At 37.5% G+C, this 22,427-nt stretch overlaps 1 protein-coding gene across 2 annotated transcripts in view; it reads left to right on the top strand.

The window, feature by feature from the left end:
- LOC108967890 (laminin subunit alpha-1) overlaps nucleotides 1-22,427 on the top strand; it is a 226,321-nt gene that overhangs the window by 64,705 nt on the left and 139,189 nt on the right. For both annotated transcript variants that reach the window (XM_018931549.1, XM_018931551.1), the window contains exons 4-6: nucleotides 10,553-12,489; nucleotides 12,740-13,078; nucleotides 13,146-13,513. In XM_018931549.1, the coding sequence (XP_018787094.1) occupies nucleotides 10,553-12,489; nucleotides 12,740-13,078; nucleotides 13,146-13,513 (2,644 nt within the window). The remainder of the gene's footprint in view (nucleotides 1-10,552; nucleotides 12,490-12,739; nucleotides 13,079-13,145; nucleotides 13,514-22,427) is intronic.

Below are 22,427 nucleotides of genomic sequence, written 5' to 3'. Positions count from 1 at the left end.
TTAATAACGGCTGTGTGTTGCTTCTTTCGTACTCTCAACAATTGCGTGAAGATGCATAAAGAAATGGTGCAACGCTGTCTTCAAGCAAATATGTCCTAGTATTCCTAGCAAAAGTTGTTGTTGCTGTTGTTGATTGCCAGCAACAGTGTTGCTTGTACTTATTTCGGCAGCAGCAATCTATATATCAGCAGCTTAAATATCATACACGAAAAATTACTAACCACATATGACGACAAGGCAACTGAGGAAGCTCTGCTGTGCTGTGTAGCAGCAACATTTTGCCGTCGTTCACTCGGTTGCAGAACATTTTAAAAGCGATAATGTTTGATTTAAATCGGCGATAAGCTACTCACTTGCTTAGACGACAGGTTGATCGGATTCGCAGCAACAAAAACACTCCCATACACACACACATACATGTACTTATGTTTGTATGTGCCTAGATGCTGGCGATTTTCACCATATCTTCACGAGCATGCACTTGCTTCACAAACACGAAGAAAAATTATGAAATTGCTAGCTTTGAAACTTAGCAACGTCTTATCTCTTTGTGTAATCAAGCTGAAAATTGAATTTTTTTCGTAATCGTTGGTTGCCACCGATTACGTAGTGCTAGTAAAGCATTACTTTTGGTTGAGTGGTTTTACTACCGTGTACGTGGTGGTCTAGTAGTTCCGCGTTGGTATTTAATTAACCATAGTAGTGATATTCATATACATATGTAATGTTATTGGTATTTGTAATGGTAATGGTAATGGTATTTGTAATGGTGGTGGTAATAATTGCATTTAATTGAATTTTTATATTGATGTATAACAAGGTACTTTAATTTTTAAAAGTAATGATTACATTATTAGTATTTGTTTTTGTATTGAAAATGGATTTATTTTTGTTAGTACACGAATTGGCTTGGATAATGCTCCTTGTTTTCATGGTAATGCGAATATTGGTACTAATGGTAATGATATGCACTATAGTAAATCTTTTATTTTAATAATATATGTCATGTTATTGGGTCTTGTAATGGTATTTGTAAAGGTAATGATAATGATATTTGTAATGGTAATGGTAATCATTGCGTTAATGGTATTAGTATGAACTGGCATTTATACACTAGAACTTTTGTATTGATATCATATATTATATTTCTTATATTTTTGTATTTAGATCTGTAATGGCAATGATATGTGTAATGGTAATTATTGCGTTAGTGGCATTGGTATAGTAAAATGCGCTGAAAATAAATGTATTTTAAAAGCTGGACTTAATATAGGGAATGGTAAAGGTAATTATAATGGTACTAGTAATTAATTATAATGGTAATGCTATGGTATTTGTAATGGTAATTGTAAGGATTACAAAAATGGTAATGGTATGTACTGGTATACTTATCCTAAAGTGAAACTTTTGTGTTAATTTTGTTGTTCTAAATGATACTGAGTTTTGTGGTGGGAATGAGTCTGGTATTCGTACTACTCGTAGTACTTTTTGGTATTTGCATATGGTACTGATATTGACCAATTTTGGTAACCATACTGGTGATTATTTAAAAGTGGTATCTAATATAGTAATGGAATTTATTAGTGAACAGATTCAAACTGGCATTGATGTCGAAACATGTATTGGTATTGGTAATGGGTTTGGGTTGGTATTGATAAAAATTCAACTACTATTTCATTATATCAGAAATTAATATTTGCCGCTTCAACTTTATGAAGATGTTTATAATTTTTTTTTTATTGCTCTCGAAAACCCAGTAAATATTAAGGCGTTATTTATATTTATTATCCAATTATTCTCCTAAATCCATCCATTATCCATTAAGGCATACAGTTATTTATAATACTCAAATAATTGATATATTAACTTTTTTGTACTAGTTTCCATTCAAAACCACATTGGACATGATTCCCAGACATTTCTAACAACGAATACGCACATTGCCACAGTTCCACACTTACATATGTGTGTTTGTCATGTATGGCAACTCTCAAATGTCAAATTAGCGCACGTTGTACACAACCGAAAATGGCTCAATTGTAAAAAGCAACGCTTAGTGACAGCTGACAATTGAGTTGAAAGCTTTTAGGCGCCAGAGCTGCACTGCCAACAGCAAGCATACTAACTTCATAGTATTTCCCAGGCTAACTGTTAAACTAAAAGGCTTACATACATACGAACAACTGTCAGTGAGTAATAGCAAGAGACATGGAACTGGTTTTATGTGAATTTCTGAGCCAGCGAAGACGACTTGGAGTATTAGCGTGTTTGACGAAGTAGAGTATAAAAAAAAAAACAGAAAAACTTGTATGCCGCCGATAAACTATAATGAGCGCACTCTAGCAGACGAAACTGAGTACAATAATACAGAATTTAACCCTCAAAACTCAATTAAATAATAAAAAATATTGAGCAAAACGAATGTGGTAAGCCCTTTCAAAGCTTACCCAAAGGCCGAATCCAACTTCTTGATCGCACAATCTCAAACTGCCTTTTAATCTTCTCTTTTTGTGTGTTTTAATTTTCGACGCGCCAAAAATTCAAAAACTCGTGCGCTCACTTTTGCTTCCTTTCCAAGTTTTGCCGTCCCAAAAATGTGCAGTTTATGTCTTTTTTGCGAAATAGCAACAAAACGAAGCAAACTTCAAAATAAAGTAACAAATGCGCCGCTAAACAAATTGTTTGCACAACAAATTTTTGGGGGCATATAAAAATAAAGCGCAAGAAAGTGCCAAGTGTGAAAGATTTAGCACATTAGATAATGGCCGAGCTCGCGTGAGCGAAGACAGACAAGTGACTGACAGCAAAACCCCGCGGCAATGCGCGGTTCGCCAAACCGAAATGGCAGCGGCCGCAAAACAAATCTCAAAAAAAAAAAAAGGAGGAAAAATATTTTGCACCAATAAAAGGCAGATGAATGCACAGCAACAACAAAAACAATGCACTAAAATTCAGAAAACGGCGGGCAAAACAAACATTTCATATAAATTTAAAAGTTTAAACTCGCACAGCGAAAAAACGCGGCCACAATTGGACGCATGCGAATGACGGCACATGCGAACCGTTTAGACTGACACTCAGACAGCGTTGCAACAGACAAGCTGACGCGTCAGTGGTTTCAAAAAAAAAAAAATAAAAATAAAAAAATATGCGAAATTTTCAGCAAGCAATGAAAGTGTGAGGTCTTATCAGTTTTTATAGTTTTTCTGCTTAATTAACAGTTAATTTGGCTATTAACAAACCCAGTACTCGTGACGCGCTGCATTAAAATTTTTTTGTATCCGCACTTTATGAAAAAACAAAAAAATTTGAGAGCAAAGAGTACTGCGCGAGGAATGTATATCAGTACGCCGTTATTTTGAGTTCAAGAGAAGAAAAAATTTACTTCAGCATATTAAAAGATATTTATTTTGATTTTGACCGTTCAGTTTATAAGGCATAGAAAAATTTCTCCGATATTGAGACTATTATTTAAATAATAATAACACATTCCAAATTTTATCTTCACGAAATCGTCAAATGAAAAATTTACTTTACTCCGATCGTTCAGTTTTCATGGCAGCTATATGCTATATATGTCTGATAGCGACGGTTCCGACAAATAATCAAATTCTTTGTGAGAAAAGAACGTGTGCAATGTTTGAGATACATAACTTAAAAACTGAGGGACTAGTTCCAGTTTATGCAAACAGACAGAAGAACAGACGAAGATGGGTTAATCAACCCTTCTCGTCACGCTGACTATTTATTTATATAATTACATATACCTTATAGTGTATCCGAAAAATGCTTTTGGTTGTTATAAACATCGTGCCAAACTTTATATACCCTGTTTGGAGTAAAACAGTTTTGTTTTAAGCTTTAAGAGGGTTGTTTAGCGTTTCGGACCTATTTTTGATGATGGATCGCGAAAGTAGGGAAGCTTTTAAGGTTATTCTAAAAAGCTGATCAACTTTTGTGAAAAACTTTTAATACTAAAAGAACTATCAAAAGTTCGGCCGAAGTAGTGTAATGCTATGTTCAAGGTTTAAACCAAGGACTTTCGAAAGAGGTGGCGGGTGGTGTGAAACTATATATTTTTGTTCTTGCAACTCAAAGTCTTTTCTCCGCTGAGTGTCACTTATGATGGAAAAGCGGTAACTTTTATAATATATGTACCATTTTCGATAATATTATTATCGAATGTTTGATTGTTGATATTTTGTGATTCTTGTAGCTCACTGGAAATAATATATAACTCTTCGCAGATTCAACTCTCCCTTTCCGTGAATCAGCCCCTGTTTACCGTTAATATTTCGAAAAATATTCAGCTGAACGGCGATCTTAAAAACCAGCCTTATTACGCAGCCAATCTTGTCAACTTCCTTAAGAAAATTTGCTTTCATTATGAGAACTCTACTTTTAAATGTTGGTACTAGTATTTTTAATTGAATAAAAATTTAAGTGACCAACAAGGGTGCACATAGCCTCTTGTGGGAAACTGCTAATTTTGCGACAAGGATCCAAAAACTTCGAAGCACTTACTTCCGCAATGTCCAGCAATCTTGTCTTAAAAGTACTCTTGCAACCTCACTCTAGCTATCAGAATCAAGGAAATTCTCTGCCGTCGTCATATAGCATAGAAAGATAATGTGAGGATATGATATGGGATTTAATTATTCACATGCGAGCCAGATGAGCATAAGTAACGACAATACATGCATAAGTTGCAGAGAAGTAGACATGAGAGAATCGCTGCAACACCTGCTATATCTTGTTCAGCATAATCTTCTCCTTTATTGGCTTATATACCGCTTACGAGGTTACAGCCGAGTTTACAGCAGCATCAATATCTAGAACGGGATTTGAAGCTTCTAGAGCTTCGCAGTTGAAGAGACTAGATGAAATATCAAAACCAGATAGCAATTCACTTTTAAAGTTCAAAAAACGCGTTGACGTCCTATATAACGAATACTTCAGGTCAAGTTGAACGGATCCGCCAACTGGCATTACTAAGGACCTGTAAGTCTGTGTATGGCGTGACAGCTGGCCAATACAACATAACTAAATCTTGGAGTAAAATCTCAAATCAAAGAGTGGAGAGTCTACTGTACTACCACCGCAAATTACAACCCTGTGACCCGTTCCGCAATAAGTTCTTGAATTACCCAGAGTTGATTACTTATTAGCGTAATTAATTTCTTTCACAGGCAATCACGCCGCTAAATAACTCAAGTATTCTTAGTTCATTTATCAAATATTCCGATTTCATTTCATTTACCCACCAAAAAACAGCTGGGCTTGCGCCAGCGCGGCCTTGAATGCCGACTATGAATAATAAATAACATTCTTACACAATAAAAGCGCAAAAAGACAAGACAAGAGTGCCATACAAAATAATTACGACCGCAATGAATAAATATGTATTATATAACAAAATCTAATGCAATGCTCACCGGTTTTTTTTTTTTTTTTTCTTTTTTTGGTAATCTTATCGCCGCGTCGCATTTGGCGCTTGTGTCGCGTCAGCGCAGCCACTGCCGCGCCAGTGTTGCAAGTTGGCCAATTGTGGCGCATTGCGCACACTTGTTGAACTTTTGCTTGCGTGTCGGCATATCGATGCAGGAATAGAGATAACATTTTCGCGGCATTAGAAGTGTTTGGCCAGTGCCTCGGCGCTGTAGCTTCGCTTGCGTCTAACGAGCGAGGGTAGCTCTAGGCAACCGTGCTGTATAAAGGACGCAGGGGATTCCACCAAGTGCCAAATCATTAATGCGCTTTAACTAACTGGCAGTTAATTGGTCAGCTATGTACATGTATTTGCATTTGCGTGTTTAGATAATCTCATCGCCGCCACAAAGCACACTTACAGCGGAAAATATTGGCTCATAAATATAACTCATGATTAACTGACAAAGATATCCATTGATTGAGTCGCAACCAAGCGATAACTAACGTATTTATTGCACATATTTATAATTATAATACAAATACGCTGTGTTTTGAGAGGTGAATTGCGTTGACCTGAAATTTTGACATGATTTTAATTTCCCACTTAATTGTGGGAGTTTTCGTTTACTTAGATTAATGTTGTTAAAAAATAAGTTATTATGAAGTATGAATGGAATCTTAGCAAGTAATCAATTATTACCATTTGATCAAATTTGAGTCGGACTGATGAATAAAACGATACTTCACCATGAGTTTGCTTGAGATTTTGTGTTTCCAATGAAATCAGGAATGTTTGACGCCAAGAACACACATGGGAAAAGAGCTGCTCGACACAATAGCTAAATACACTACATTCATCAAACACATCATTACTAGTAACGAGACGTTTTATCAAGCAAAATAACACTCAAGGACGTTCCAGCCGGTGAAATTTATCCGCAAGGATACGTCATAAGAACCGGCTGCAATATCGATCTTGACACTAGACATTAAAGCAAATGCTAAACAAATGAACACAGTGCATTAGCTGTCGGTAATAAGAGTAATAAGTGCTTATCGAATGATATCCAGAGAAGCTGCTGAAGCTGAATAGCCAGTATGCCGTCCCTTAACGTCCAGAGTGACGAATTCGCGGGAGTGAACAAGTTATCGGAGTTGTCTATAGGAGTCAAAGAAGAAGAGCATCACAATTTAGCAGCAACCATGACAACCCTTAGCCAAAGGACGGTGAAGCCACAGACTGATAGTTAACATCCATTCGCGGCCTGGACGGCAAGGGGACTTGGATTTTTACCTCAAATATCAAGTGGACATGTGTGCTTTAGAAGATACCTGATTCCACCTTGATATTAGTCCAAACGGTCCAACATGTATACAATGCATAGAAGACTTTGAATATATATATATTTTTTTATTACATTTACTTTTTAAATACAATGAAAAACTAACAACTATGGTATAATCGGTGGAAAATTGACGACACTCATATGTCAGTCCACTGAGATATTAAAAATTGTCTGCGAAGCGGCATGGTGCTGGACTTATAGTAGACCTCCCGTAAGCTTGCTACTTGCGTCAAGAACCAGAACTTGTGAGGCGGAAAGATCTTTCTGGATCAGAGTGGAACGTTAAGAGGCACAATAAATTGCTTGCTCTTAACAAAGTTCACCTCGTCATGATTTTTAGTGTTGAGGCTAAATTCGGAGGGAGAAAAATGGAATCTCATCTACTATCCACACTAAGATTGACATTTCTTCGCCAAACCTAGCGAAATAGCCGGAATTGATACCAACTGCCTCAAATTTATTTGGTTATTACAAAAAGCTTCGTCTATGACGATTGGTGGTTCATAGTTGGGAGTTTTGGGTTTTGCAAGAGATCGTTCCGTGTTTAACGCAATAGTTAGTTATAATCAATGTAGGATATGATGGCGTATTATCGTTCCAAGAAATCTATAAATTTTCTGCCTACAAATCCGGTCATTTACGACGAATTGTATCACGTAGAGGCCTCGAGGTGACTAAGTAGTATTTCTTATTGATTATTGATCATTTGATCCTGTGGAATTAATCCATGGTGACCACGGTAATCAAAATCATCTTCACTTCTGACTGACTGTGACATGATTTTTTTTTTTTTTTTTGGTCTCGACTCATTTTTGGTGTAAGAAAATAACAGAGTACCGACTCGCTTCTAATCTGATGAAATTTAATTACAAATAACATTTTCTATAATAATTTATTATTATCATTAAAGATCATACTGTCCTACGACAAAACTAAAAGCCACTTCGCCTGTATGTATGCCCCAAAAATGCACCACCCGATATTACGCTCTTCTCCTCGCGTTTGAGTAACTTTGCTTGCTCTGCTTGCTAACATATGTGGAGAACTCTTTTATCTTTCAAACGCCTTTTTTCGCGCCGAAAATTCTCTCTAAATGGTAAATAAATACAAAGCCAACAAACAATGCAATCAAAATAATCAAGAAAATCGTGTAGATAATTTTCCGCCGCCAAGGTGCAGCCACACAAAATGACATTTATGACCGCAAACATCGCGTCGTTGTTGAACGAGTGAGCATTTCGTGTTGTTGCTTGGAATTTTATTTACTTTTGAACGACAAAATTATTTATATGCATGCACATTTCAAGATTTTAAGAAGCTTTTTCGTTTTTGTATTGTGCAGCCATAGCAATAACCTAGCCCAATGCGCTGGCGTGCGGCGGTGTCGACTGCCGATTGTCACAGTCATAAATTTTATTTGAATTTTCCAATTCTATAAAAATCGGCCTTCGAGTTCCTTATTTAGATAAATAGTACACGAAATTTTCATATTGGTTCTGTTTTATGTTTGCCATGCGATAAACAGTTGGTGTGGTGGTATTTACATTTAATTGTTTGACGACATGTTCACGCTTTTGAAAATGTGGCGCTTGCGCGTGGCGAATGAATTGGGTGTGTATGTATGTAGCCTTTGTATTGTTTGCAATTTATTCTGGAAAATTTTTATTATCATTCGAAGGAAAAATCTTTGGTATTTATTTTTTTGAAGATTATCTCTTTCAAATGTTGGCCGCCACTACATCTCAGATGGACCATCCGTTGAGTTCAATTTTTGTGGACTCATTCGAGCATTTCGACTGGGAACTGGCGAATAACACGCGTGATGTTTTGCTTCAAGGCTTGAATCGAAGCGGAATTGTCGTCATATAATTTAAACTCCACATATCTCCACAGGACTGTGTGATATCACACGATCTTGGTGCCCAATCGACCGACCCAAAACTTGAATTTATCTGCTCGCCGAAGTGTTCTCTCAGTAAATCCATGGATTGATGCGATATGTGAGAAGTGGTTTCGTCTTGTTGAAACCAAATGTTGCCGAGATCACGAGCTACAATTTCAGGCTTCAAATAGTCGGTTATTACGGTACGATAACGGGCGCCATTGACGGTTACGTTCCCATGGCCACAACTTTTGAAGATATATAGACCGATGATCCCACCGACCCACAAACGACCCAACCATAGTTTTTACGGGAAGAAAAGGCAGCTCTTGAAGCTCTTATGGTTGCTCTTCGTCCCAAACACTGTCATTTTACCTGTTAGCATACCCATTGAGCCAGAAATGGATCTAATCGTTCAACAAAATTTGGCTCGAAAACGTCAGATCTTCTTGGTGATGTCGCTTCAGTATTTGCACTCTTTATCTAGACGTAAAATGCCCCTAGTCGTTCCATACGTCAATCCGAGTTGCTGCGAACTGCGATGAATCGACTCTTAACGGATGGCACAGGTTCAGTTATAGTAACTTCACTTATAAAATTGAGTCCGAAAGATATCCCAAAGTATCACTTAAGAGGTTTTTTATTCCTTCTAGATTATCTTCTTTGGTCCTCTAAACAATAATTTGGTCATTTACGGTCTCTTTATAATTTTGCCACACTTCTTCATGTCTTCCTCGAGTACTTCAGTACATCTTGATCGTGGTCTTTGCTTACTTTAGTGGTTCTGATGTCCACAACATTTTTCTTCTGCCCTCTCTTGTTGTCCATTCTTGTTACATAGCCCAGACATCTTAGTCGATATACTTTGATAAATCTTTTCCACCTTTTACAATATTGTCTTGCTCCTAGTTCTTTCTTATACGTCACTCGTTATTATCTTTAATTGCTCCAAAGATTTTTCTTCGGATCTTTCTTTCGAGTTTTATCCTTTTAAGGTAGCCCTGAGAGAAACAATTTGGTCTACTGTTGACCTATACAACAGTATATACGAACACATTGATATTCATGGAGGACGTTTTCTGCATGATTTATTAGTTGACTGTTTGCAATCCTCGCACAAATCTTGTAAATGTGCTGAGAAGGCAAGTACTGCGGTATTTTTTTATCACATTTTTGAGAATAGAGATTATTATTGCTGTATTCCAATATTCTGGCTGCGAATCATTTTATAATATTAATGAACAGGGTGCTTGAGTTTATTATGCGCTCGGCTGTTGAGCTATTATCGTCTGGTTTTGCTTTTAATATATTTACTCTTAATTGAAGTTCTCACTTTTCTGCCTTAATATTCCTATAAAATTTGTGGGATTGAGGACTCTAAATATCCGGTGTATATTGGTTTCAATTTTGATTCTGATCCGGTTGATATTGGTTTGATGATCTTAATTCTAAAAGTACCATAAACAAAGGAAGATAAAAAAACTTAATTGAAATAAATTTCGTTATGAGAAAAATAGTACTTAGTTTCGGAGTCAATTAGTTCATAGCTTTATTAATTGAAAAAATATATATAATATACCCTTTAATTTTTGATCCAACTACAAGGCTTAAACAGATACGTTAAGCCATCATATTTGTATATCCGTAACAAGTCCGCTTCTAAGCAGTAGTTTCAGACAAAGTAGGATTTATTGAGAAATATTATCGTGCCCTAGAGTAAGATTACTTCGGCAAAATGTTCTTTCTAGTAGTAGTAGCATAATGAACCGATCCACTTTTTCTAATAAGCATAATTACAGAAATCAACTTTTGACCCAACACTTTTGTATAATGATGAATTTTACCTATTCTGACATGACTTTTTACCAACTGCCTTTCAATATCTTACTTCCAGATATACCAAGTCTTCTTTGTTATGCTTAAGTCGGCAAACTCACCAAGACCCGCCTCTTGGGTATTGGAGAAATCGCTGGATGATTTCACTTACGAACCCTGGCAGTATTTTGGACTCAGCGATGCGGATTGTCAGCGCCGGTATGGTTTGGCCGGCCAGAATGGCAAATACGTTTTCGCAAATGATACCGAAGTTATATGCACGACGCAATTCTCAAAAGCGCTACCACTCGAGAACGGCGAATTACATGTGTCGCTGCTGAAAAACCGCCCCGGTGCTATGGATCAAAGCGAAGAACTAATGAATTTCATAACAGCGCGTTACATACGCATACGTTTTCAGGGCATGCACACAACAGCGAACTTGGATAACAGCGTCGATTGGCTGCTGGATGCGCAATCGCTGGAGAAGCGCTCTTTCTACTCACTCAAACAGATACGCGTAAGTGCGCGCCTCGATTGCCATGGTCATGCTGATAAGACTGTTGAGTTGGCGGAAAAGCGCGCCGATGAGTTGGAGTACGCGCAACTCGTATCCACGCTGCAATGTGTCTGTCAGCATAATACCTGCGGCGCCGATTGCGGCGAATGCTGTGCGCTCTATCACGACAAACCATTTCGCAACGGCACCGCGCGTGAGCCGAACGAATGCGCGCTGTGTCAGTGTAACGGACATGCAGAGTCTTGCATCTATGATGCATTTCTGGACCGCGGCATCTGTCAGCAGTGTCAAAACAACACCGCCGGCAATGAGTGTGAGTTTTGTGTAAGCGGCTACTATCGCGCCGTAAATGAAACGCTCGCGACGCCCTGCCTGCGTTGCGAATGTGATGGACGCGGCGCTGCAGGCACCTGTGATCCCGTGAGTGGTCAATGCCACTGCCGTGAGGGCTTTCAGGGTGCGCGTTGCGACGTATGCGCTAGTGGTTATTATGGCGACGAGTGTCGGCGGTGTGAGTGTGATGTGCGCGGCACTATACCGGACACAGAATGCGCCGGTGTGTGTAAATGTAAGGCGCATGTGACCGGCGATAGCTGTGCTGATTGCTTACCAGGCTATTATGATCTAAGCACCGAGCATGCAGATGGCTGTGCACCCTGCTGGTGTTCGGGTGTGGGCTTATCATGCGGTAGCGCTGTGCTGCAAACGCTCGCCTTCGAGACGCTGAACGATTGGAAGGTAACGGATATGACGCGCTCGCAAGTAGTCGCTGCCACTGTGGATCCCGATACAAATTATCTAGTTTATGGCATGGACGATCTGACTGATGTGGAAGCTATTTACTGGCAAGCGCCAAAAGGTTATCTTGGTAATCGCCTCACTAGCTATGGCTCGCGTTTAACCATACAAATTAACTGGGTCACCATACGTGGCGATACTTCTGGCAAACCCACCGCTGGACCCGATATCATTCTTTTCGGACGCAATGGTCTTAAAATTGCTCACGGTGACACTACATATACGCGTGGTTCAACGGCTACTATTAATATTACGCTCGAAGAGTCGGGTTGGTATCATGTGCCGCCAGCTGTGCGCGATATTAAGACGCGCCTGAGGCGTACTGAATACCACGGATCGGCGGTGACGCACGCTCAAATTCTCTCAGTTCTTTCAGCGCTAGATGCTTTACTTGTACGCGGCACTTTTCACACAGATCAAGTGGAAACCTCGTTGGAGCGCGTAATTATATACTCGGGCGGCACAGAATTAGGCGCCGCGAAGGCCAGCACGCGCGTTGAACAATGCGTTTGTCCCATTGGTTATTCAGGTCTCTCTTGTGAGAGCTGCGATTTCGGCTTCATACGTATCTGGGAGAACGCGACTGATCATCAGTTGGTGGCCAAGTGTATACCTTGCCCGTGCAATGGTCACTCGAACTCATGCGACTTGCAGAGTGGCGGCTGTGGAAACTGCATGCACAACACCTATGGCGAGCGGTGAGTAAACTGTTGGGGTTTTATATAATTTTATTAATTTTCGTTAGATAAAAATAATTTGTGTTACCCTTGACAATACTTAGATATTTTTAATTGCATTAATAAACTCAGGTAGTAAATTATTATTATTCACAACTTATTCACTGGTCACCTTACTCTATACACCTCACCATTGGGTTTGTGTCTCTACTAGAATTCTCATATTTCACCACACTGCATTAACGCACACACTTTTCTCTCATTCGACCAGTTGTGAGCGTTGTAAAGTGGGCTATTACGGCAATCCACTGCAAGGCACCGAACACGACTGTAAACGCTGCGCTTGCCCTCTACTGGCGGATAGCAACAACTTTTCGCCAAGTTGTCAGTTGAAGACATATAGTATCATGGATCTGAACCCCATATATGGTGTGGTGGAGAATTCCGAATACATTTGCACACAGTGTCCGATCGGCTACACTGGTGACCATTGCGAGATGTGCGATGATGGCTATTACGGCAATCCAACGGAGTTAGGCTCACAGTGTCGGCCATGCGATTGCCATGGTGGACCGTGTGATGTCTTCACGGGGCAGTGCATCATATGCGAGTGAGTAGAAAGTGACAAAATGTAAAAATTCATTATTTTAAATTTATGTTAATTACCCAACCTTTAGCGGCAACACGGAGGGCTGGCGTTGTGAGCGTTGCAAGCTCGGTTACTGGGGCGATCCCTCGACGGGCTGTGAGCCATGCGATTGCTATATAGACGGATCGGATAGTGATTATTGTGACAGCACGAATGGTCAGTGTTTGTGTAAACCGCGTTTCGCCGGTCAAAAGTGTGACGAATGTGACGCGGGTTTCGCGAATGTCGATTTGAAATGTTTACCGTGTAATTGTAATCCTTTCGGCGCGGATGATATAGACTTTTGTGATCCCGATAGTGGTCAGTGTCAGTGTAAACCTGGTGTGACTGGACTGAAATGTGATGAATGCGATGAGGGACATTTTGGACTGAAGGAGGAATCCGATGGTTGTGAGGGTGAGTGATCAGTTTAACACTTTACTTAAATTTAATTTTAATTATATGTATATACATAAAGGAGATTAATTGGGATGAATGGTCTAATAATCCATAGAGAGTTTCCAGTACGAAACTTATCCTATTTAGCAAGAGAAAAGTATTAAATGCTTTTTCCACAGTACTCCATGATTAGTGTGGCGGGCTGCCTTAACCTGTAGGATCACATATTAGTTTAGAAAGTAATGTTTATGCCTTTTGGTCTCTCTAGTCATCACAATGACTTTTTACCGGTCGCTAGAAGATAATCGAAACAACTTATCCTTCGATCTCAATCAACTCATTCAAATTAGTTTAGACGAGATGAGAAATCGTTATAATTACAAAGACAGCTCCACTCTAAGTCTTGCCAAATTAGGTATTCTTTGCCACGAAGCTTATGGCAAAACCAGACTCAGGCTGAATAAGAAAAACGTCAAGCCAGCTGTTATATAAACGAGCTTACATGAACTCGTTTGGAAGGAGAGTTTGGTCTTCTCCTTGGTCGGGTAAGAGCTCTATTGGCTTCTCCATTTCACTACTGGATGGTTGGGCCTCAAACCAGCACCGCAAGCATTTTCTACTAGTAGCTGTTCAGACGTAAATGTCCCACCTTCGCTAAAAAATATCTGATCTCATACTTTTAGACATCGGCCGAAGGCGGAAGTAATAATAACTCGCACAATCGAAAGCTGATATCTAAGAAGTTTTCCATTGGCCTTCACAAAGGACTAAATCATAACATTGTTTATGTGATCCTACACCATGCTGAAGGATCAACCATCTATCCTTACCTAGATACACATATAGAGAGATAAATTGATAGAAAATAACCTTATCTAACTTGATTCCTCCGCCTCATTTTCTCTACGAAGTATTTCTAATTAGTAGTTATTTTAACGAGAAATTTTCCTGGGAATATCAAATATAGTTTGTGAATTTGGATTTTGGCTCTTATATTATACATATGAGAAGCTGTTTCAAAAAACCTTCTGGATATGTAATCAAATAACCAAGAGATGAACAGTATTCGTTGAGATTCAGTTATTGAGATTTTTTGACAGATTTCCCATTAAAGTTCAGCTCTGCAGCAAAACTTTATTCTGTGTGGTAATTGTCGGGAAACCTGATTTCACATCATCAGAACTGCCGTTCACTCGGTACTCTTCCTTAAACCATTAACTGAAATGCATACGTTTCGCTCCAACCGAAACTAAAAACACTTGTGATTCTTGCCAAGCGTTCATCAAAGTAAATCCATCAACTTTTCATTTCGTATACGACGCAGTGATCACTTAAAAATCTCATATCTTTATTAAAAGCTCTTTAATAAAACATTTATGACACGCACACACGAACATGCAAACATATTATATGGTAGTTTAAATCATATACTTTAAAGTATCAACCTACTCACCTCTTCAAAACGCAACTGCATGAGTATTGCACATGCCACATTTTAAAGTACTTGCAACAACAACAAGTTGCATACATACAGTATTTGCAATTGCGTTGCACGAGTAAAATATAACATGAATTGCTTGATGGAACATTTTGCGGCACGTCTGCTGCTGCACTCGTGCCGCGCGCACTATAATAACAACAACGATAGCAATAAGAAGAACTCTCACCGCTGGATGCGTGAGCGAACGCGTGATTGCTTGCATTCAATGCATGCAATTAAGCTTAAGTGTTTTTCAAAAATGCAATGATGCATGAGTAGTTGCGTACCAAATATGTTTACATACATATATAGGTACATGCATACGTACATATCTAGTATGTATAGATGAAGAGCTTTAAAGCCTATATAATATTTATACCCTGAGTTGAAATATCGATCTGAAATTTTGCACACCTACTTTTCTCTCCAAAATGCTACTTATTTGTCGGAATTGCCGATATCGAGTTCATGTATGAAATACTTTTTTATTTGACAAGATTTTTTCGCAAAATTTGGCACAGGTTATTCTTCAAAGCAATGGTACAATCTCCGAATAAATGGTTGAGATCGTAGGACTATAGCATATAGCTGCCATACAAACTGATCAATTAAATCGAGTTCCTGTGTGAAATCTTTTTTGCTTGACAAAGTATCATAACGAAATTCAGCACAGAATATTTTCTGAAGCAACACTAAAATCTCTTAAAATTTTTGTCGATCGGACATATAGCTGCCATACAAACTGACCGTTCCAACTGCAGTCTTTGTAAGGTAAACTTTTTTATTGGATTAGATATCCTCACACAATGTTGAGCGGATTATTGTCTAAGGCAACACTACAATCTCTAAATATATTGTTCAGATCGAACCACTATAGCATATAGCTGTCATTCAAATTGACTGCTCCAGATCACGATACATATTCTTTTATACCCTTTTATGCTATAAAAAGTGCAGCCGTAAGGGGTATTATGGCTTTGGAGTAACGTTTTTTTTTTTTTTTGCCTTTCTTCAATTCATCTTCTCACTTAACTGTTTCATACACACACTCACTCGTTATATGTAGTTGGTTTTTTCACCCACTGCGTGTTTCATTTTCGGAAAATATGCGTGTATGTTGGTATGTTTGCACGGTGAGATGAAAAGCAGATGATCCGTCCATCGGCAGCAGCATTGAAGACATCACTGTCGACCTTAGGAAATAAAGCGAGCGATAAAGCAGGCTTGCGATACAAAAACAAGTGCAAGCAACTAAACAAATCCATATATGTGGAGAGACATGCATATATATGTGCATATACATATGTATATGCCCCAAAAAGCACCAACACCTTTCTGCGTTTATTGCAGTACCTTCAAACATTCATTAAAATTCTTACCTCTCCAACAGCCATAAGCACACTTAATATTTTTCTTTTTATTTTTTTATTTTTTTTTTCTTTTTTTTTTGTTGTAATTATAGTCAAATGCTGCTACGTGTTCCAATTGACCTGTTGCACCAGACGCATATTCATATTTGGTCGAGCAAGTGGCTATAAATATTTTTGTTTTCCTTTCTTTATAATTTTCTATGCTTCTTCTTTTTCGTCGAAATAAAAGAAAAAGTTCTACCGAATGAGGAGGCAGAAGTACGAGGGTAGTTTGATAAGTACGCTTGAGAATATGTACACATACATATGTACATGAGTTCTTCATCTTCTTTATTAGCGTAGACACCGTATATCCATAAGTTAGTAACTGTAAAACTAATTGCCGTTGAATTTTTCATATAGTCTGTATTTTTCAAAAGCTTATCAAATACTCTACTTGTTTAATAAAATAGGTACAAGGGCATAAAGGGAGCGTACTTTGGACTGATCATATAGTTCTACCGCGGAATCTTAGCGACTAAGATCATTTAGAATCTTAAAAGCTTACTCTGTGAACTTGGTATTCGATAATACTTCACCAAATTTAGCTATAGAGACTGTTAAAAATGATTCCATTATATGATACTGACTGACTATGATACTGGTTTAAAATCTCATATACGGTATGGTAAGATGTTTACCTCTTCTCTTCACACTTCCACCTGTCTGATATGCACTTTTGTTCCTATAAGTATCGTCAGAATGTGGCAACATGTCTTCTTAACCCCCTGTTGCAACTTTCACTGTTGCTTTAATTATTTTCCTTTTTCTTTTTGATCGACTCATTGTCGTGGCGTGCAGCGCTACTCTTGAATTCTTAATTTCATGATTGTAATTTCATTTTCTTTTTTCGTTTATTTACTTTTCTCATTTCGTATTCTTTCACTTGAATTTGAAAGCTTTTGAAGTGTCTTTAATGGGATTATTATGAAATTAATCAGGTTTATTAGAGCCAGAGCAATTTAAATGGGAAACAATTTCAACTTATTTTATTTGCTCAGACACTTAAATGGTTAAAACAAAGCACTCCAGGCCATAAGTGCATATTCTTTTGCCAAATATTCAAAATAAAGGCAAATTTAAAAAAAAGTAGGGTAAATAGTTTTCATATATTTCATTGGTACTTTGAAAAACTACAAATAGTTATTTGGTCTACTTAAAATATTTCATCGAGTCGTTTCAATATTTTTTCTTAGTCTTCTTAGTTTTGCTTAAAGTGCCAATAAAATTCTTTTAAAGGCTATTCTATAACATAAAATGATCAGTATAGATAACAGAAAACGATCATAAAGTGTGGGAGTATCCAAATGTTGTAGTACTGATCGCTTTAAGATTGCCAAGACTGCCAGCGAAAGAGAGGGTATTTGCTTGCAACAAAAAGCGGAAAATGTTTTATTAGTCAATTACCATTACAAAATATATTTTTTTACAAGTTCAGTCAGCAAATTAATTTGATTAATGGACTTGTAAGTGACCGAATTTCAGAAATCAGACACTACTTATATACAGTGTAATTTAAAAAAAAATAATCTTATTCATTATTCAGACGATATTGAGAATTGATTTTCAAGAATTTTTCTTGAGATATATCAGCTACTATAAAATTTATATTCTATTCCTTAAGTTTTATTCTACTCTACTAGTTCAGAACATATATATGATTTCTAGTTCTAGTTCATAATAATATGATCTCTGCTCTTTTGGAACATCACACTTTGCATAAAAAGAATGAATTTATAGCGTTGAAATTGACAGACGATTTGTCAATTAAAATATGATCAAAATGTTTTGAAAATACATATATGGTTCAAATTCATGATTGTTCTGTTAAAATATCCAAGAATAAATAAAAAGAGAAATAATAAGCGAGTTAGAGAGATGTACTATAAGATTTGCTCTTTTGTCAAAGTTAGTCTTCGTCGTACGAAATACCAGGTGGGGCAGGACCTGGCTACACTTGGAATCTTCAATGGATGCCAAACGGGGAAAAGGATCGATGGCAGTAAAGAAGAAAAAAGTCTTCGTCTACTTTTTCAATACGCAGATGACATTGATAAGTCATTCCTATTAAGATATACCAACTCCTATAAAATATATATTCCAGTTCTAATCACTGATCTATGATCTCATTTATTCTGGAACAAGAAGTTGAAAAAATTGGTTAAGAAAACCCAAAAAATCTTCATGAAGGTTTAGAACAAGATATTATGCATGCATACCAGAAATAATCGATTTGTCAGTGAAGGCAAGATTAAAATATAAGGTTTTCAATCAATGACCGCTCTGTTTAACTTTCCAAAAAATACGTCAGTATAAAATATTTTTCATATGAAAAATTGAACAGCAGAGCTATAGTCTCACCACTCAATATTTTGTGAAAAAATAGTATGTGGGTTCGAAGGAATATAAATGGATATGTATAAGAACTGGCGTGTAATCAAAAACACTCTGCGACTCTTTGAGTTCGGGGAAACTAGGAAGTTTTGACAACCTTTTTAAACAGGTCCTTCCTATATCTCAGTTGGTGACAATCTCACATGTCATGCTTCATGTGTTGGGGATCCCAAGAACAATACAGTCTTTGTGGTTTTAGGCAGTCAGTGTAGCTTAAAGGGTAGATAAAAATACGAAATTTTTGGATAGTACTTACATTCACTGAACCCGAGTTAACTTTTCCGAGGAGTTTGAATTTTTCGAATAAATTTCCCTTCGAAAGTCAGTTTTTTTCTTTAATATACTATCCAAAATCAACGCTGTTGTAGAAAGATCAGCAGAAAGATAAACGTAAATCTTGAATCTATTTGAAGATGGTTGAGATAATTCGGCCTACGTTTCATTTGACCTCATTTCATTCAGGTGTCATATATATATCAGTCAAAAATGAGGCACACCAAATTGGTCCCGGACTAGCAGCAAACAACATTTTGAAGTATTTTAGTACAAATCCAGAGGTGGTTGGACTGCTCGCATGAATCAAGTTTTCGTTGACTCCAAGACATTCACTGAATTTCTGTTTCTGATAAAGTAGACTACACAAAACACTTCTCAAATATGTATAACGGTTTTCCGTCGGAATTTAATTGTAAGCTGAAAATTTTAAGCAAACTTTTTGTTAAATTTTCTTCCTTGGAAAAAATCTTCAGATAAACTTTTTGCTTCGTAAACTTACAGCTGCCGAACACACACTAATTGACATATGTCCAGATAAAACTTCATAGGTACAGCAAGAAGGTTGAATTAAAGTAGGAAAAATTTTATTAAAATAATTCTATCGGTTTCGTTTGCGTACGTAGTTTGAATAGATCAGTTCGGGTCAAATTTTATCACATTTTATATTCATTTATATCGTGATATTCATTTTATCATATTATCAGAATATATTAGAGTAAATTATTTCCCGCTATTGTAAGGGCATTAACAGCTGATATTATTAAAAATTATTTTAAAAATTTAGATTTTATTACAAGTATTTCAGTTCAAGTGTTGTCGTTCTTTGATCACATATTCGAACTTTTCGTGTTAAAAGTAGTTAACTAATACTCCTGTTGTATTTAACTACTACCAAGAAGTGCTACAATTTGTTACAATTTTTGCTGTGATGTCTGCAACAAACTCATAACATTGATAAGAAGTAATTTGCTGTAAAAACTGTACACAAAATTCAATTGCTTTCGAGTCACTTAAAGGCACACATCACCGTATTTTATATACACAAGCATAAAAGCGCATAAGTTCACTTGACATCGTTATAAGCAAATTTTCTGCGAATATGAACAACTGTGCGCCAACAAAGCCCAGTCATGCCGGGTTAACTGCCAACTGGTTGTTGCTACCACTGCCATCGTTATATTGCCTCCTGTGGCACCTTGGCTATGCGCCATTGTTATTTTATTATTACTATTGTTATTATGCACTAAAGCATAATGCCACCTTAAGCACACACTTGGATTATATATGTGCACAGGTGACATTGTTACTCGACGATTTGACCAGCACACAGACCCACAAACAACTAATTTTATTGCCGCAGGCGCCCGCTCACTGCCATTTTGCTTGCAATATTTCCATGTAAAACGGTTTGGTCAGTAGCACTTTTGCAGCTTGGCTCCCTGATTGAGCAGCATTAATGGGCGAAGCAAAGGCTGTCAAATTGCTATGTGGTAGCTTAAGCTTTTGCGGATTTGTAAAGGTCTTTTTTATTGAGGTTATGGTCGGTTTAAACCGTTGAATGTCATTTGAAAACGCTTGGTACTTGTAGAAGAGTCGTAAATGCCTTTCTGATGAATTTTCGGAAATGTTTTGAGCTTTTGAGCGTGTAATTGACTGGGTAGGAGAGCATTTTTCTCAGAACCTATTAGTTGATAGTTAATGACGGAAGTCGTTACAAATTGATTTGCATGAAGCAGTAGTAATTTAAAGTGTCGAACAAATTACTTTAAGTTAGCAGAGATTTCATATTTCATTCTCATATATATCGTCAGAAAGTGTATGACAGCGAAAGCTGCTATCAGATTCAGAGAATGTGACCTTCTAACTGAGCACATGTCTGAACATTCAGAAATTCTCACAAGCAAGTGACTATCCATTCTAATAGCAGGATAGCGATGGTGGCCTTGAACTCACTCACCTAACATTGTTATCAATGGCAGCGAGTCACTTCGTGATAAGACTAATATGAGCGCCAGGCCACAACGTAACCACAGCAGCCGTAAAACTGATAAGCTGGCAAGGAAGAGTACCCTAGCTCCGGCTCTTTGTAGAATGGGAACGGATCGATGCCAGACTTTACGGGAACTTGGTCAGCGGTGGGCTACCCTCGGTTCATGTGCTGTCGCAAGACCTTTTTGGTTCAAGATCGATCGTGAGAGTTCAGGTGAATTATTTGTCCTCAGTAAGACTAGCCTCTCCCTAGTTGTGGAGGTTCTAACATCCCCATTTCTTATCGGTGTCCGTGATGTAAGATTGATGATCTTACCAGACGTTAGCTACAGAAACTATTTCCGTACGAAACTAGACGTGATAGAAATATCTCAGCACTTCCTTCTGGATTGTCCGGCGTTTTCAAGATTACAGCTTAAACACTTGGGAACTCACACTCTCAGATACCTCACCAACCAAAATTTAATTCAAAAAGCCTTATCCTTCCTCAAACCCCAAAAAGTAGTATTTAAGGGGAGTTAAAAGAAATTTATTTCGGTGTCAATAATTTATAATGCCAAAAACTAATGAACTCGAGAACAGCTCATCTTGCAAATGATGTTAATTTTCCATATAAAAGGAAATTGTTTAATTTAGCAGCATAGCTTGACAACATTGTTGCGCAACATATTCACACAATAAAAAATCCTCGAACAACAATCATGGCCACATAATGCAAGCAACAACATTATTCTTTAAAGGTTTTCAACATCCGTTACAACACCCAATACCTCTAAGCAACACTTAAAATCCGCAACATTGTTGCGCAACATACACAAAACAAAGTGGCATCGTCCGAGCATACAGTCTTCGGCTCAAAGTACCAGCAACTTGGTCACTCGCCTCGAATTACTCACCTAGAATAGTTCGATGTGATAAAAAATACTTTCAAAAGAGGCAACAATGAATTGTGGCTTCAAATACACAACGTACAGACAGATAGGCAACAAACATACACGTACAGACATGAAGGCAGTCACACTGGTGTAGGAAGATTTATATGAGCATATAGAGTGACTTGTTGCTACACATTCTCTACATTGCTTTGTCCATAATGGCATTGCCAGCATTTTTTTTTTGCCGTTTTGTCACAGCGACAATGTCCTCTGTGTGCAACCAAAGAACCAAAGTGACTTTCTATTCTATTGTCTATCAAATGAAAAGATCTACTATCAACACTTAACGAGTTGTGGTAGGGTGGTTTGGAAAATAAATAGGGTGTGGGGAAATCTTTTAAATATTTATTTTTATAAAATTTATATGAAGAAGTGAATAGTTTTGAAAAAAATTTGAGAAAGTTGTATGAAAATTAGAAAAAAAATAAAAGCACACATAATTACATAGA

This window comes from Bactrocera latifrons, unplaced genomic scaffold, assembly GCF_001853355.1.
Source record: "Bactrocera latifrons isolate USDA-ARS-PBARC rearing strain unplaced genomic scaffold, ASM185335v1 scaffold_2, whole genome shotgun sequence".
Lineage (NCBI taxonomy): Eukaryota > Metazoa > Arthropoda > Insecta > Diptera > Tephritidae > Bactrocera > Bactrocera latifrons.
The sequence above is the reverse complement of the archived record's forward strand: the minus strand, read 5'-3'. Positions and strand labels throughout refer to the sequence as shown.